The sequence below is a fragment of the Rhyacophila brunnea genome, unplaced genomic scaffold, assembly GCF_057557595.1.
Source record: "Rhyacophila brunnea isolate RB1 unplaced genomic scaffold, BYU_Rbru_1.0 scaffold_16, whole genome shotgun sequence".
Classification (NCBI taxonomy): Eukaryota; Metazoa; Arthropoda; class Insecta; order Trichoptera; family Rhyacophilidae; genus Rhyacophila; species Rhyacophila brunnea.
In genome coordinates this window covers 22,809,930-22,827,156 of record NW_028232816.1, presented here as the reverse complement: position 1 = coordinate 22,827,156, position 17,227 = coordinate 22,809,930, and the positions used below count along the sequence as shown (strand labels likewise).

Here is a 17,227-nt window from a genome sequence, read left to right as displayed (position 1 = left end):
TCCAAGATTTTTAACTAACTTCCCGACTAGCTAGACATTTGAAACTTTTAAATATATCAGAATACGACAAAGCATTATTTTGATACTTTTGGCCATCTTTAAGCAGAATTGAATTCATTTTCAGTTAATTCTGTTTTGTATGTTTCGGAAAAAAAATTGTTAAAATTAATATTTACTACTCACTATTATTGGTTGCTAAGTGGGTCCTAGCAACTAAATTATTAATATATACGTGCATTACGATGAAAATCAATATTAAATGTCAAAATGATACTTCTGTATTTTATAATATTTATTCAGTATATCTATCAATAGTACAATAAAAAGTTTTTATTAATACAGAGAATTGTCAAGTTTATATGATTCAACAGAAAATTTAAAAACGTGGTATATAAAATGTTGTAAAATCGTGTAATTATTTATAAATATGTTTCCAACAAAAATACGTGAATCATTTCAGTGTTATTGATTAATAAATTACAAGTTGAAAAATGATCCTTATGTATTGGGTAAATATTTAAGAATTGTTCTTCGTTCAAAAAAATCTGTTTCCTTTTTTGAAAAATATTATTTTAGATTAAATTTTTGACAATTCGGTAGTATATTTTTGATATTAATTTGACCTATGCTACATGCTTATGATAGTTAAGGCTGTCAAAGAAATCGGATCATAAAATATTGCTACGCAAGCACGCGCCATGATCGGGGTTTCGAGAATATTTTAATATGTCACACACTCGGGAATACGCTTTCACGTAGGCAAACAAAGGTTTGGATAAAATATCGATTATTCTGACCCGATTTTCAATAGGTCAACTCCCAAAATCTTCCATGCTATCGGAATTCAATTTAGTAAGTAATACGTATAATGAGAGGCTTATTGGCTTACGTTTCATGAATATCATTTCTTTCGCATGAAATAAAATTTACGAGAATTTACTTGATGGTTCGTCATAATAATTTACAAAACGGATCTTAAATTCGAAACTAATTTTAGAGACCTAGATATAAGTATAAACGTTATTATTAATAATACGGCATTACTTATTTGGCAACTTTCGTCGTCGTTTTGCCGTCGCTGTAGGATTGGTTTCCCGAATAGACCAAATGTTCAGGAGACGAAAAACAAATTTCATAATCCTATATTTAAATACATGGAGATATTTAAATTGTTATTTTTACAGCATATGAATGATGTATTCATTGCCATTACAAAGTAATTTAAAGTAAGAGATGGCTCTCGTCCAATTACATACAAAAAAACATTCTGCATTAAGAGGTTGATTTCGATAAAAACGTATATTCGGGAAACCAATCCTATAGCGTCGTTGCGTCATAATCACGTCGGGGTCACCACTTTGGCAGTAGATGATATGGAGGAGAGGAAGTCGTAGATGCTTGTAGGTTTTGAGAAGAGCGTTTATTGACCGATACAAGAATATAATAAATACAATAATACTTAATAAAGATGACATCAATCAAATCGGATGTGATCAAGATATTGATTATATTAATGAACTGAGGGGTACCTGTATTTTGTTGTCAGGTTTGGTCACACCCACTGGATACCACTAGCCTTACCAGCGGATAATATGTAGCGAATAATAAATGATATCTAGTTATTCTAATTTGCTAAATAATTATTATTTTTTGCAATCATTCCGCAATACGACGTTTTTTGTCAGACTAAAGTTGATCTTAATGTTGCATTACAAATTCAGCTATTTAAATGAAATTTTTTACAAATTTATTTCCTAGAATTTAGATCTACATACTATGTATGTGTATGCTGATATCAGAGTTCTCAGAATCAACCTGTTGGTATACGAGTTGTGTTTATAGTCAACTAATTTACTCATATTTAAATTTGGAATATTAAATTTGATATATTGTTTTATGAAGATACGAGGGTGGTCCCAGAAGTACCCGACCCAACAAAGAAAACACAAAAAATTTGTCATTTTTTTTTTATTTCTCGACGAAGTCTCCTTTTAGGTCGATACATTTTTTTCAGCGATGTTCAATAGCTTTGATACCCTGTATATAGTGAGAATCGTCGAGCTTCTCAAAATAGCCATCAACTGCCGACTCCACCTCTACATTGTTGGCAAATCTTTTACCGCCGAGCCATTTTTTCTAGTTTGGAAACAGAAAATAGTCCGAGGGGGCTAAATCTGGCGAATAGGGTGCGTGAGGAAGCAATTCAAACTTTAACTCATTGATTTTGGCCATCGCGATAACGGATGTGTGAACTGATGAATTGTCCTGATGAAACGAAACTTTCTTTTTCGCCAAATGCGGTTGTTTTTCTTGATTTCATTACTCAAACGCTGCAATAAGTGTGCATAATACACGCCGTTGATTGATTTTCCTTTCTTAAGATAATCAATGAAAATTACCTTACGCGTATTCCAAAAAACTGACGCCATGACCTTGCCTGCAGATGAAACTGTCTTCGCCTTCTTTGGAGCCGATTTTCCCCTTTCAGTCGATTGTTTTGACTGTTCTTTCATCTCAGGTGTAAAGTAATGGACCCATGTTTCATCGATGGTTATGAATAGATGCAAAAACTCTGCTTTATTGCTGTGAAAATTTGCCAAACACTCGATTGAAACATCCTCACGATGCTGTTTTTGTTCCATTGTGAGTAATCGCGGCACCCACCTTGCGCACAGCTTTCTTATTTCCAAATTTTTAGTCAATATGTTATGAACAGCATATTTTGAAATGCCTACTATGTCTACTAGCTCGCGCAATTTTATTCGACGTTCATCCAATACCATTTTGTGGATTTTCATCACTATTTCTGGCATGGTCACCTCATTTGGTCGTCCACTGCGATGTTCGTCTTGGCAGCTCGTACAGCCTCGTTTAAACTCAGCCACCTGATATAATACTCTTATAAACAAAGGAGCAGGCACCCTTAGAGTATAATCTAGCGCCGCTTTGATATTGGTTGGACTGAAACCTTTCAATTGAAAGTATTGTATCACATAAATATAACCAATTTTTTCCATGTTTACAAATTTACTGAGAGCGTTCACTATTGATGGCTGACAAATAATTACTGAACAACGTAACGTCGTCAAACTTCAAACTTAGGCTTTATAAGGTTATTACTTTGTATCATAGTCACTATTTTTATACAACAACTGCTATCTATACGTCAGGTCGGGTACTTCTGAGACAACCGGTACTATATTATTCTTTTTATTGCTATTGTATTAAAGTCATTCTAATATTCAATTAAAATACAATATCTGTTATTTAATTCACGATTTTTTAATTATTTTATTTGAATTTTATATATAGAATTATATAGGTATTGCGAATCCACAAATAATATTATAAACTAATTTTTATTCAATGAATTATTTACCTGATTTTAAGAAAGTTACAGAGATCCCGATACCGGTTTGTAATTAAGGGAATTAATACTTTGATTTAAACTACAATTAATAGTCGGTTGCCAAAAATTATAAAAAATGTAAGAATTGTAAAAACATCTAATTCATTTCTTCGCAATTAAATAGGATGCAAAATATGGATCAATTTGTATATCACATGGGGGAGAATTCCAAAGGCATATATTTTGTGTGTTTGTAAATATTATGCATGTTATATAGTATTATAATATTATATTATATTAATATAAAGCTTAGTATAATTATTATAAAAATATTTCTCGTAAAGTAATTATTGTTATATCCAAAAAAGTTTCAACTAATATTGTGTAGATCAATCGGCGATGAAGTCAAAACCATGATAATGATGTAAAAGGAAATATGAAAAAAATAATTGGATGCAAAACTTCCCATACCTATTTACAAAATATCCTATAAAATATTGTATTTTTACGTATTTTCATGTAAAATACTGTGTTATATAGTGTTTTATATGAAATTTAATATTACGTAGAAAATAAATCTACTTTATAGTAAAAGAAATAATTGGAGTAGATACATTTTTTTCTCTTCAGTAATTTAAATAATTTTTCTTTTTTAAAAATACCATTTCGGATATTTTTATCGGATAAGAATTTATATTTCAAAAATAAAAATAATATGCCTAATATTCTGACCGTCCTTGATATTATTCCGCATTTTTCGGAAATGTATCCTGGGAATTCGTCATTCCTTCTTATGTTTCACATTTTAAATATGTATTTAAATAATAAAAATGAATCCTCCAAGTTTTATTTTACATTATTTAGGCCTCCTTTCTATCAAATTATATTATCACGTTGAAATTTATTTTAATTAAAATGCTTCCCATTATGAAGTGATACTACTTAATTTCTAAAAAAAAAAACCCGTATTTAATCATGGCCGGATAAATTATAACATTACAGTGGCGCGCAGAAAATACGAAATTCAATTTTTGGCTAGATTCTTTTTCATTTGTCGACGTTTTAGTTGCCATGGATAATGGGTATAATTTTATGCTTCTATAATCATTTTGCTCACTGTTTTTTTTAATAAACGTTTTCAAAGAAAATTTCATTAAGCCAATGTGAATTCAAATATAATTATCACAATAACACAATTCTCAATTTTACAACATGTCTTCCCGTAACGGACAACGGAGTGTTTGCTTATAAATCTCACATCATATATAATTGAAACAATCGCATTTCAAATTCATAAATGATTACAACTCATTCGCTACTGATTAGATAATGATTTTTTAATTACCACATTTAAAATGCACGTTAATTACATCGATCGGCCGCCTGATCATTACGCGCCAGGTGCGTCTTTAGCGTCCAAAGTAATAACATATTGAACCAGAGCGTGAACTTAGAATAATAAATTTGCTAAAATTCAATTATTGTCAAAGTGGCAACCAAAATCCACAATGAATTGTAAAGTCACTGAAAAAAGTTTCAGTGGTTTAACGTTTTGTGTCACTGAGAACTTCATCTATCAGCAAAGGCGGTTCTGGGTAAATTTTATTTTGTATATTGAATAAACGAATGGTATACTCATTTAGCAACCACGTGTGGTTAAGTTGATTAAGCAACCATCACTGCATACATATTGTAAAGTCCATGTAATGCATGTTCTTTTGATTCAGTGCAAAGAATAATAAGTATTGGGTTGGGAAAATGACTTACAACTATTCTTCGTAAAAAGTCTGCTTATATAACCCTATGGAACCCTTCATTGTCCGATTAAAAGTATTCGTATTTATTTTGATATTTTAACACTTTAATTACTGTAAGGCCACCTTAGGTTACCCAGCCCAATAAACTGCAAATATTTTAATTAATTTTCACTTCATCATCTTCATTTTTCAGCTATTTCTAAATTCATCAATATTACGTCTAATTAAAATATTATTATTTAAAAAATCGACAACATTATCCGGTAAATATAATAATTAATATGTTATATACGTCAGATTCCATTTACCTATAATAAAGTATAAATGCACGTTGCAAACATAGCATCGTATTCTATTATAGACAAAAGAGAGAGATCTAAAAGTACCCCTATGCGACAAACTTATAATTAATTGTAAGAAAGAGATTTTAAAGTAAGCGATGCAATCAAGTATTGTTACTGGCCTTCTTGTAGTCTGTATGAATGTATAGAAATACCCGTACGATTATTATTAAGTTTTGATATTTTTATAGATAAAACAAATTTAATAGCAAATAATTATAATGAAATTATTAGACTATATATGTCGAAAAAATAGGCATCTCTATTTTACTGGCTGTAATATTGTCAATGGTAACCGAAGGTGACATCACCAGTATAGACGGAATTTATTAACATTTTAAAAGGAAGGTTAACATTATTCCATAATACTCCACTAAATTACAAAATTCGTAAATAGTCGTATGACTAATAAAACTGTCGTACTGTTAATTACTGAATTTTAAATAAGAATAATATCAAACAACTTTAGGATATAATATAATTAATTGTCTATTATTGAACAATTTCCATTGATTGTAATTAAACATGCTAAAGTCAACACCTCGTTTTCGTCAACGATATAATACAGAAAATACGAACTATAAATACCCAGTATTAAGTGGGCCACTTTCTGAATTCATCCCTTTGTAAAGTAAGTTGAGAAGATACTTATGGACGAAGGAAACGGTATAATTAATTTAGCATAATTTTAATTAATTGCAGCCCAATCCAATGATAGTATCTGTTTATCTTTAATCATTTCACAAAAGCACTTTAAAAATTTGTATACTTTTGTCATAAGGTTAAAGCAAGCGGCATCGCAGCCACTCTCTGATGGTGGGGAGCTGAAGTGATTCAGACCATCGCAGATGAGCGCTGGAGAGGCGAAGAATTGGTCGGAGTGAGAGGCGGTAGGCGAAATGGAGCCAGTACTACTGCTGTTACTTTGCCTGCCGCCAGTGTTTTTATCCCCTTCCAAAAATTTGGGTAAGTCTATGCATATAGAAACGAATCCTTTTAGTACCTACTAAATTTAGACCACCCATTCTATACAACTTTATTTTTTGTTAAATATTGGTAATGTATTGTCAATTAAATGTACAATAATTATTGTAAATCAATGTATTACATAAATCAGGAATGGTAAACTTTTTCTATATTATATTATTAAATAATGTACAATTTTCTTATTATATTATTTAGAAAATTATTTTGAAAAATGTCATATTATAAATAAAATAATATTTTTGATATACAAAATAACTCAAAATCATTCTTATTAGAAAAAAGCTGGATTGAGTGGAACTCGAACTCAGATCATTCACTTTCCGGGTGAGTGCTCTTGCTTTAAAATCGATCCTTCTATGATTCACACAAATTATTGAATACAACATTAAATAAAATAATAACAGTAGATTTATTTTTTATATTACAGAAGTTTTAAGGTTTAAAAAATATTAAATTTATTAAAAATACATCGCCCAAAATGCAATGATTTTTGGGGTGATATTTCATTCAGTATTTTTTTAAATCATATTTATAAAAATATCATCTTTAGACTAAAAAAGATGTAAAATATTCCAGGATTTATTATTAATTTTTCAAAAATTAAACGGTTGCCATTAATATTATATTTTCTAAATGTACACTATAAACAAAAATAACTTCAGTTTCAGCTCAGTTTCATATATGTAATTATTTTTCTACTATCAGTTTATTTAATTTATTCATAGGTTGCAATTCAAAACTATTAATTGGACACACGTTTTAGTAAACAATTACGAATACGATGTTTTACGATTTGATATTATAATTCACCGAAAAAAAAGTTGCTTATTCTTCTTCTTCTTCAGCCATATCCGCCCCTTTATTGAATTATATGGATACCACGCGGCGCCTCCAAGAATCCTTGTCGCTCGCCAGTCTTCTTGCTTCGTTCCAGGTCAAACCAGTATCCCGTAGCTCCGCCGTATACACTCTATAGATAGTTGAGGTTGAGGTTCTCTTTGGGCATCCGCAGCATGTGGCCGAGCCAGGTCCAACGTCGCTTCTTCAGTCTCATTGTGATTAGAGGCTGATTGGTCCATTCTCTTATCTCCTCGTTGCTCCTAAAGTCATACCACCCCGCCCACCCAGTATCCGTCACAAACATCTGTTTTTGAAACTCAGTATACGGTTGCTCTGAGTCTTCAAAGGTACCATGATTCGCTACCGTTAAGCAGCACCGTCAGAATGCAAGCATCGAATAGGCAGCATTTGGTTTTGACCGAGTACAATCATGAGTCCCAGACATTCCGCATCGAGTTAAATGCTGCTCCAGTCATTTCCATTTGGATAGCGAGCTCTTTCTGTAAAATTCTATCTCCCGTTATGTGTTGTACCCCCAGGTATTTGAAGCTGTCGACGCACTCGATGTTTTGTTCGTCGCTAATCAGAGAGAAATCTAGATTAGGACAGATGCTATTACACAAAATTTTAATTTTCTTCGCGTTGGTTTTCAAACCACTGCGATATGAGTTGTTATGCAACATGTCGATTGTCTCTTGAATGCCCTCGATTGAGTAGTCGACAGCGTCATTGGCGTATTCGAGGTCGCATAGCTTCACCGTGGGGGTAACAGGTATGCCTCGGTCGGGTGATATTGACTTCCGTAGTATGAAGTCAAAGAGGATGATGCAGAGAAACGGGGGAAGGACACAACCCTGTCTGAATATGGTCGTGACCCCGAACCATTACGTGACAGTGTCACCAATTCTGACACAGCATTTGCTATTATGGCAATGATCTTGGGAGGTATCCCAGTATCCTCCAAAAGAAGGGGCGATGCAGATTGTTTATTAACACAATAATAAAATGTAGTAAGATCCATTAATGGTTTGCATGTAATGGGTTTGCCATCCTTTGTATCCATCTCATAGCGCTTTGACGCCTTAGGGCGTCGCAATTGTTTTAATATGTGCCACAGTATAACAAAATTAAAGATTTAATAATATTATATTCCACTAGTTTAGTAGCTGTTTTATAAGACCTCTTATAATATAAAAATATTTTAACAACAAAGGCATAGTGTAAAAAAAAATCTAATATCCACTGGTGTAAAGTGACTTTGTACTATTATTGGATTTTCAAAAAAAATATTAAAATATTTTTACGAGATTAAACGAGTATGATTCATATTACCCAACTTGACCTTACAATAAATAAAAAAGTTTTAGGTGTGCATACATAAATATAAATTTATTTTAATATTTGAAATCCCTTGAGTGCAAAATATTGAATGAAAAACAGCTGATTTCAGTGTTCGTCGTACTAAGCCACAGTAAGTGGATTGCGTAGTAGTCTTTATTTCATTGTGTGATTCCGGTTATGAATAAAAATATATCAGCTAATTTCTATCTTCTTGCAAATAAAAGTCGTCATTCATTAAATGCTTATCAGATAATTTGATTAGTGCCGCATGCGCGATTCCTTTATCTTCCTAATTCAATGTCTATAATGTTAATTATTACACCAATGATTTCAACCAAGTCATATCCACACATCTTTATATTATATGCAGCCGAAATTCTCTTATGGCCGTGTTCTATGGCATTAAAGTGTAAAAATGACGATGAAACAAAAAACTTAATTGTCCAGAGATAAAACCGCATGAAACTAACGTAACAACCATGCACCTTAATACTTCAAAAAAAGTTTAAAAATAAAAAAAAATATATTTTCCATGCTTTGCTTTCATTTATAATGTAAAATGACATCAGATATTTTGTATTTTCGTGTACTGAAACTTTAACAAAACAGAAGAGTCGTAAATTAAAAGTAACGAATCTAATCAGGGATAAAAATTATTATATCCTCCGTACGATGTATTAAACTTTTAAAATGCCTCAAACTTGACATTAATGTATGTAAACGGACCCTGGCAAACATAATCATTATATTTCCAGAGGATGTGTTTAGCGCATTGGTGGTCGTGACAATAATAATAGTAACTAATGTATCCTTTCTCCCTCTGAATCTAAGAGTTCGTTTCAGACAGACAGTTAAAGGGCTTTCATTACCTCTCCGGAATTTTTCCTCTACCCTTTTACCCAAAACAAATAACCTTTGGATGCTTTTTGAGTTTTGTACAAATAGTATCTATGTCTGAAAAATATAGAATATTTCACTGAAATTGGTTTTGTATTTATTAGTACCTTCAGTCACCACGCCACATTTCAAATACGTCATACGAATGCATAATTCTGTCCACTTAATGTGCAAGATTGTAGGTATACTATTTGCATGTATTTTTATTAAAGGGTACCACAAAACGCATGACATATCATTGTAAATTGAGCAATGCAAACCGGCTCGTCACTGACTGGAATCTTCAAGTGAAATCAGCCATATCTAATCAAAGAGAGTATTGTTGGCCTTTCAAAAGATGAGAGATCACCCGCTGCTTTTGTATCCAATGCAGCATTCAATCAATTTTATAATACACATCCATCAAAAAAGACAGTGGCAATCAATAAAACTTTTTTTTGTATATATTTTGACAATAATATTATGATAAAATTCCAGCATTAGAAAATTACATACCATTTGGTAATTCAATACAACTACAAAATCCATTTTATTATGAGTATTACAATACAATACACTACCTCTATAATAATACTCTACTAGTATACATGTGAAGTTATTGTATTCCATTTTCTACAAATACATTCATAATTTGTAGCAAAGAAAACTAACTGAAAACATTAGGCTAATAATTTATAAATGTCAAAAAATTATTCAATCGAATGGAATTGTTTTGTAAGTAGCCATATACCTACTTTGTATATTATTATAATGAAATATTTTTGGAATCTACTTTACAAATTCTTGATAATTTATAATATTATGTATTAACTACCTGGAAAAAACTTTTTTTTAAATAATATTATCGGATAATAATTATTTACATATTACGGTTTGTCATATTAACTCTTACTTCTTAAAGGGGATCTTATTTAGGTATGGTCCTAACATTTAAGCTCGATTTGATATAAATAAAAAGGATTTCAAGTTATACACATTTATATTTTTTATAAAAATCAATGTTTTTTCAAATAGATATAAAAAATATTAAAACTACGAATTAGTCAAAAATCTAAACAGTGAAAATTTGAAAACTTAATAAACTAAATTTTAATAATAAATATTACGATAAAAATATTGTAATAATAACGAATATAAGCTAAATACCAAATATGTGACCAATTCACATTTTTTTTACAATTGTAAGTTTATCTTTGACTTAAAAAAAATCTTTTTTTATGTTTTCAGATACATATTTATTAATTAATACAGTTTAAAATTGTAAATTATCAAAAAAAAATCTCAAATTGCAAACCTAGTATATTTCCACTAGGTTATCTGTTAGCGCAATGATCCCCCTTAAGTCAACTTGTTCTTATTATTACAAACTATTACTTATCTCAAGTGTTAAGATAAGTTAGGATAGAACTTGGAATACAAAATATGAAACAAATGGCGTCATTTTTGACGAGGACAACAACGATCATGAGCGAGGTGTAATTTAAAATTATATTAATATCGTCGATAATATTTTGTAATATTTATTGAAAATTCTAACAACATTAAACACATTGATATATTAAATCAACATTAGTAGTGTTCTACCTATTGTTTTTTTAAACTGTGTTTTTATGCATTCAAAATTTAATGATGTGTGTTCAAAAATGGCTTTAAATAGTATGTATAATTGATTAAATAAAAAAAAATATTAAAATAATAATAAAAATACCTATGTTGTGCATTTGAGGTATCGGTTTATTATGGATTTTTGAAAATTAAACAAAAAAAATATTACATTCCTACCAATTTCTCAGTACTAATATCTTCAAATCTGATTTTAATCTCTCCATCCAACCAAACTGTATAAAGTTAACAGGTACCACATTATGCCTTTTTATATTTTCTTATTTGGTTTTTATTCTATTTTTAATATACCTACACGATTTTGTAAATCTTGTAATTTTGTAGTTTGTCTTTCTGGAGTATTTTTGATACCTTTTAAATTAAATAACTTAAATTCATAGATTCAGTTATAATTATTATTGTTTAAATGAAAAATACTTATATTTCTATAAATTATACATATACTAATAATCTCCTTCGGTGTTTTGTGTTATTTTTCACTCATAACGACATAAAATGTTGATAAATATATTATATAATAATATATATTGAAAACATGATAAAAATTATTGATATTATGTATTATTGCTTTGTTTTTAAAAACTGTAAAATCAGACTGAAGGCTATTTTTCACTTTATAATGGCAGAGTATAATATTATGTAGAATATCAGAATCTGCACATAGACTATTTATTCATAATTATAAATAATGATCGATTTATAATGTTGTGAGTCTTTGGGTCGAATATCAGGTCTGACAAATTCACATATTGTTTTTCAGTGTGTGTTTGAGGTCATAAATAAAGATTTAATATTTTGAGCAAATAATTAACGTAAATTTCTCGTAAAAACAGAAATCTGATAATGTTACCTCCACTCCGTGGAGGCTCATACGTTTATCTTAGGATTAAACATGTTGATATTGTATTATTTATGAAATAAATGTTATCATTAGACATAATCAAAATTTCATAAATTACGTCTCAAAATAATAATCACATAAATCAAAATACAAAACAACATTTGTAAAGCACTTGTGTATTTTAGACATTTAAACAAACTCTGCTCACTTTTCCTGAATTTTCATCCAGGAATAGATTTGTGTGCACAAGAACTTAGGGCATAGCCGTGTGTAAGCAACCGTAAGATAAGCAATTGTTTTACCGCAAAATATTTACATATTATTCTCATTTGGTTTATTTTTAGAAGGACAACACAAGGATAAGGGCTGGCGGTACGAGTGGCACAGTAACCATAAAGGTTACACCAAGCTGGAGAGAGCTCTCGAGAACAACACAATCACGAATGTCACAATCCAGCTCGGGACTACAGCTTTTCTTCATTGTCCTGTTAGGCATTCCACCGACAGAGGGGTAAGGCCACTTTATTGCTTTTTTATTGCCGGAAGGTCCGAATTCTCAGTGGGTATAAGATGTGCGATACCTATTATTACGTGTCTGTAGAATTAATGGACCACATAAATACGTTCCAGGAAATTCATGAAAACTCTTTATATTATATTGTAAGAGAAGTAGATTATAAGTAAGTATCACAGATAATAAACTTCATCTAATTTTTTTTATTGTTTTAATTTAAGTGATTTAAGTAAAAAAAAAACATTTTCTTATTTACAAATATAATTTTTGTCATTATAAAATATTTATTGACAATATATTAATTTTAATTTACAATACTAATATTTGTATTAGTTTGGCCCAATTATGGTCGCCTTTATCCGAATATTTCCCTCCTACCTGTAATTCTCATTTATTGTTGTCATCCGGGCACTTAACTATAATATTATCAGTAACCCGTGGTTGAGACAAAGTAAGTTATTAGTAGACCATGGCCATGTCAACTTGCTGCCGTCCAAGCAATAATTCAATTTGAGTCTCCGTACGAACTCAGTCAATTCGACCACCTATCAAACCATGTTACTGGTACAGGTATCTCATACATAACTCATACGTCTCATGATTCATATGAACTTATCATCATTATTCATATTCATAAAGTGTGATAGTGAGAGTGACACACAGAACCATCCATCTACTAGTGTGTGAGTGCATGACCCGGTACCTGCTGCAGCCAGAAAGACGAACAACATCTTTTAAGCACGTGTTTGAAGTCATTGGTACTGGCTTAAATCCCTTCCCTATCTAGTAAAAACAAGATTATTTTCAAAAATATAATAATTGATACAAAGCAACTACCCATGATTTGAGTTACCCCATTTACACTCACTATATATACAGCCGAAAATCCAATATATTGGGCAAATAGCGAAATAATTTTCACTGTAAACACAATATTTTCAACTCTTTCTACTGATAAGTGAGTGCTTGATCCATTAAACTATCGATCCAATCATTTTTCTTGCGCCCAATCTTAAATATCTACATCACAATTGAGGTTTCATTTTTGTAATTAAAGACTAGTTATAATCATTGGTAAATTTGATTTATAGATGGCGTCGGGATTATTTTATATGTAATTTAGGTATTTTTTAGCATTCAGTACATATTGTGGAAGATTTAAGAATGTAGCTACTGAAGACGCCCACTTTGTAGTATTGCAACATGTATGCCTTCCCTGGAAGAATTTCAGCAATACATAAGGCCGATCCGAATGTTATTGCGTGTATTGATAACTTGCCGGTTTTACTTTAATTTGTTATATAACTAGTTATATATTTGTGTTTTTTTTCTTATTATAACTATTTTTTTTATCTTACTATCTCCATATATTTATATAAGAATAATTATAGAAAATATATTACTTAGAACAAATAAAATTTCTAATATCAATTTTTTCGATGTCAAATTTTTACATTAAAGCTAAAGGAAAAGAGTTTCAACGGAGAAAAAAAGAGTGTTTGGATACATAAAAAATAAACAAACTTTATAGAAACAGCAAGAAAAATAAAAGAAACTTTTGTGTTTATGATTCCAGGCAAAATATCAAAAGCTTTTAAAGTTCAATCTGCGTTTTAACGGCGATCTGAAAGTTTGCTATTGCTATTGTATTAAATTTAATATGCAATTATCTTTTACAATATTGTTATCTTTTGCCACACATTTTCTACATTAAACAGATTTAATGTTATAAAATATAAATGTTTCAACATAATTTGTATTATAATGTAAGAACAATGGGTTGGTGTTTTATTGTTATGATTATTAACGACATACAAATATTTAATATCGTAAATCTTACTTTGCATATAAATTATTTCCAAAATGACCTAATTTTAATAGAAAATTCACATGTTATCAGGCTTTAATATTTTATTTGTAGTTATTAATTAACGTAACGTATCTTAAAATATATAATACGTATTAACAGAGTTTTCTTAATATATTAACGACGTTAAATTAATATTTTATTTTTCAAGTGCATAATTAATTAATGAGCAAAACTTATCTTTAAAAAATATGTTTTAGTTATAATATCATTACATCTAATTATAAAATATTTACTTAAAAATGATTAAAGAATCAAAATTAAACCATTTTGCTGAAAATACCTAGTTGATAAAAGTGACCATAAACTTTATTCTGTAAAATTGTATATATTGTTTTATTATTATCATATCAACTGATATTTTACTTAGTGCCAATAAAAAATTTTTACTTCGTCAATTATGCTAAAAACAGTCTTGTAGTTTTGATATTCTAATACAATACAAATAAATGATGGTGGAGAAAAATAAAATTGTTTTAGAGGAAATATTCAATTTTAGTTTTAATATTACGTAAAAATTGAATAATATACTCATATATTTAAAAAAATAGCTTATAAATAACTTTTTGCTTGCCTATTCTACGTGCAATTTAGTAAGATAACCAAAAATTCTAATATCTATCGTATGCTCTGCATTTATTTTATTGTAATTTTTTATTTTAGTTTTAATAACATAAAATTTACATAAAATTTAAATATTACGACTATCAGATTATTATTTACTATTTCACTATTAATAAATAATTTATTTTGCCCACTCCACGCGCAATTTTGTTAAATGAGCAATTCAGTATTTATTTATCATAAGGCGATAGATAAAATACATTTTAAAAGTTGTCAGGGAGAAAAGCTGTTCTGATCCAATACTACCATCACATGCTTGCAGGTAGGTCTGATAGGTATTTTTAATTCGTAACAAGTTTTAATAAACCTAAATACGTTTATAAATTACAGTTTCTGACATAGGCGAATAAAATGTATTATTTCATGTAAGTAGATTATAACTAAGTAACCTTAGACAATGATAATGCTCGATTGTTTTTTAAACCTTGCATAAAATGAGTATCAGATTTTTGGAATTTTTACATACTGAATTCGAAAATTGGGACCATGGAAACGGAAGTGGTTATATATAACTATCGGAAAATATCCCTTACATGTTTAATATATTTGATAGTACTTTGTACGATCTTTTGTAATCTCACATTGTCCACGAATTTTATTCTACCATAATGAAATATGCATGTTCACCTATATTTTCCCAGCTCTGACAAAGCCAATAAAATTCCATGCCATATCCGCTACATATTGAATTGTCCGGATGCAATCTGAGCGTTCCATCTAGTTATGTAAAAATGAACGAGATAGTTTTATGGCTTGATTTCTATCCCGAAGCTCTCAGAATGCTTTTGATTGTTATATAACTTGCATATCGGTCTTTTCATTGTATTCAACTTTTCGTATTGCAATGTGGTTACAAACTTTCATACACAGTTACACAGTTAACTTATATATTCAGTAACAGTATTTTTAAAGATAACCTAAATTTGGGATTAAAAAATCTGTATATTAGATTTAAAAATTAACTGTTGGATACGTTTTATCAAAAATAAAGATTTACAGACCCTTCATAAATATAAATATCATAAAAAATCTAACTCACATATTTCACTAGCCATGTAGGTATATTTATCATTAATATATCAATTGATTTATTATTGATCTTGTGAATTGTTATTAATAACTACGAAATCTGCGATGTATATTCTGTCCAGGAAAGTTTACGTACATTGTAATTTAAATCGAGATGATCTTAATATTTTTTGTATATCTCTCTGATAAGAAATAGGGAGTACCTGTTAATGGTTTGTTTTCTAAGGTACAGGACTAACCTTCCAATATTAATACCAATTGGTGATATTGAAGTAACTGTGCTCAACCGAATTGCTTCAGATATTTATTATTCCACTTGGGGAGGATTAAGTGTGCGTTGTTTTATATATATATTTTAGATAGTGTCTAATTTAATTATCTCATTCAGTGTATATTCAAGTCTTTATTATGTTTGTGTTAAGTATTCTAATTACTTTGTTTTTCTTTCATAAACATAATATTAGTAATCCTTTTAAATATTTCTGTTTTTTCCACCTCTTGAATATTTTATAATTTTCACAAGATTTTTTAATATTGTATTCCTGGCTTCAAAAGTTATCTAAATTTTATTGTAATGTCCTTGCATATTTGATTATAATTATTTTTTATTCGATACCGAATAAACATAAAATTTGAGGATGTTAAATTTTCGTTAATTACAATACATTTTGAGAATCGTCAGAAACATTCGTTTTAGATAGAATTCTATAACCAAAAAAGACTTAGTGGGACTCACATCATTCGATTAAACGAGAAAAGGTTTTTAATCAAATATATTATAATATGATAGATATAATTACAGAATACATAACTCAGAGAATAATAAAAATTCACTGGTTAAATCTAGTCATCTAGTGGCACCTTAGAGATAAGCTTAGTAGATACTAATCATTTGAGTTACCCCATCTCCACCTGTCATGCATATATAGCCGCCATTCGTACACGGCCGCCAACCATTCACCTTGGTGCTTAAAGAAAGAGTTGAGAGAGAAAAAAATTGACATGCTCTGCCTACGTCTGTATCAATTTACTAAAACTCTACCGAAATAGAGGAGTGAAGAGTTACAAGTGATGAATGTATGGAGGGATCAAAATCATTCTATCCTCCATACGACGTGGCACACTTTTCAAATGCCTTAAAGTTGGCCTTGGTCGACATTTAGTCGGCTTGGCCAATTGGGCCCGTGTGTGGAAGGACCCCGAAAAACAGCTCCGTT

General features: G+C 29.8%; 1 protein-coding gene across 1 annotated transcript in view; it reads left to right on the top strand.

Annotated features, from left to right (window-relative positions):
- The window catches only part of LOC147074537 (limbic system-associated membrane protein-like), a 307,711-nt gene that overhangs the window by 98,130 nt on the left and 192,354 nt on the right, over positions 1-17,227 (top strand). The window contains exons 2-3 of the mRNA XM_085943970.1: positions 6,229-6,413; positions 12,321-12,487. Coding sequence (XP_085800096.1) covers positions 6,347-6,413; positions 12,321-12,487 — 234 coding nt within the window. The 5' untranslated portion in view covers positions 6,229-6,346. The remainder of the gene's footprint in view (positions 1-6,228; positions 6,414-12,320; positions 12,488-17,227) is intronic.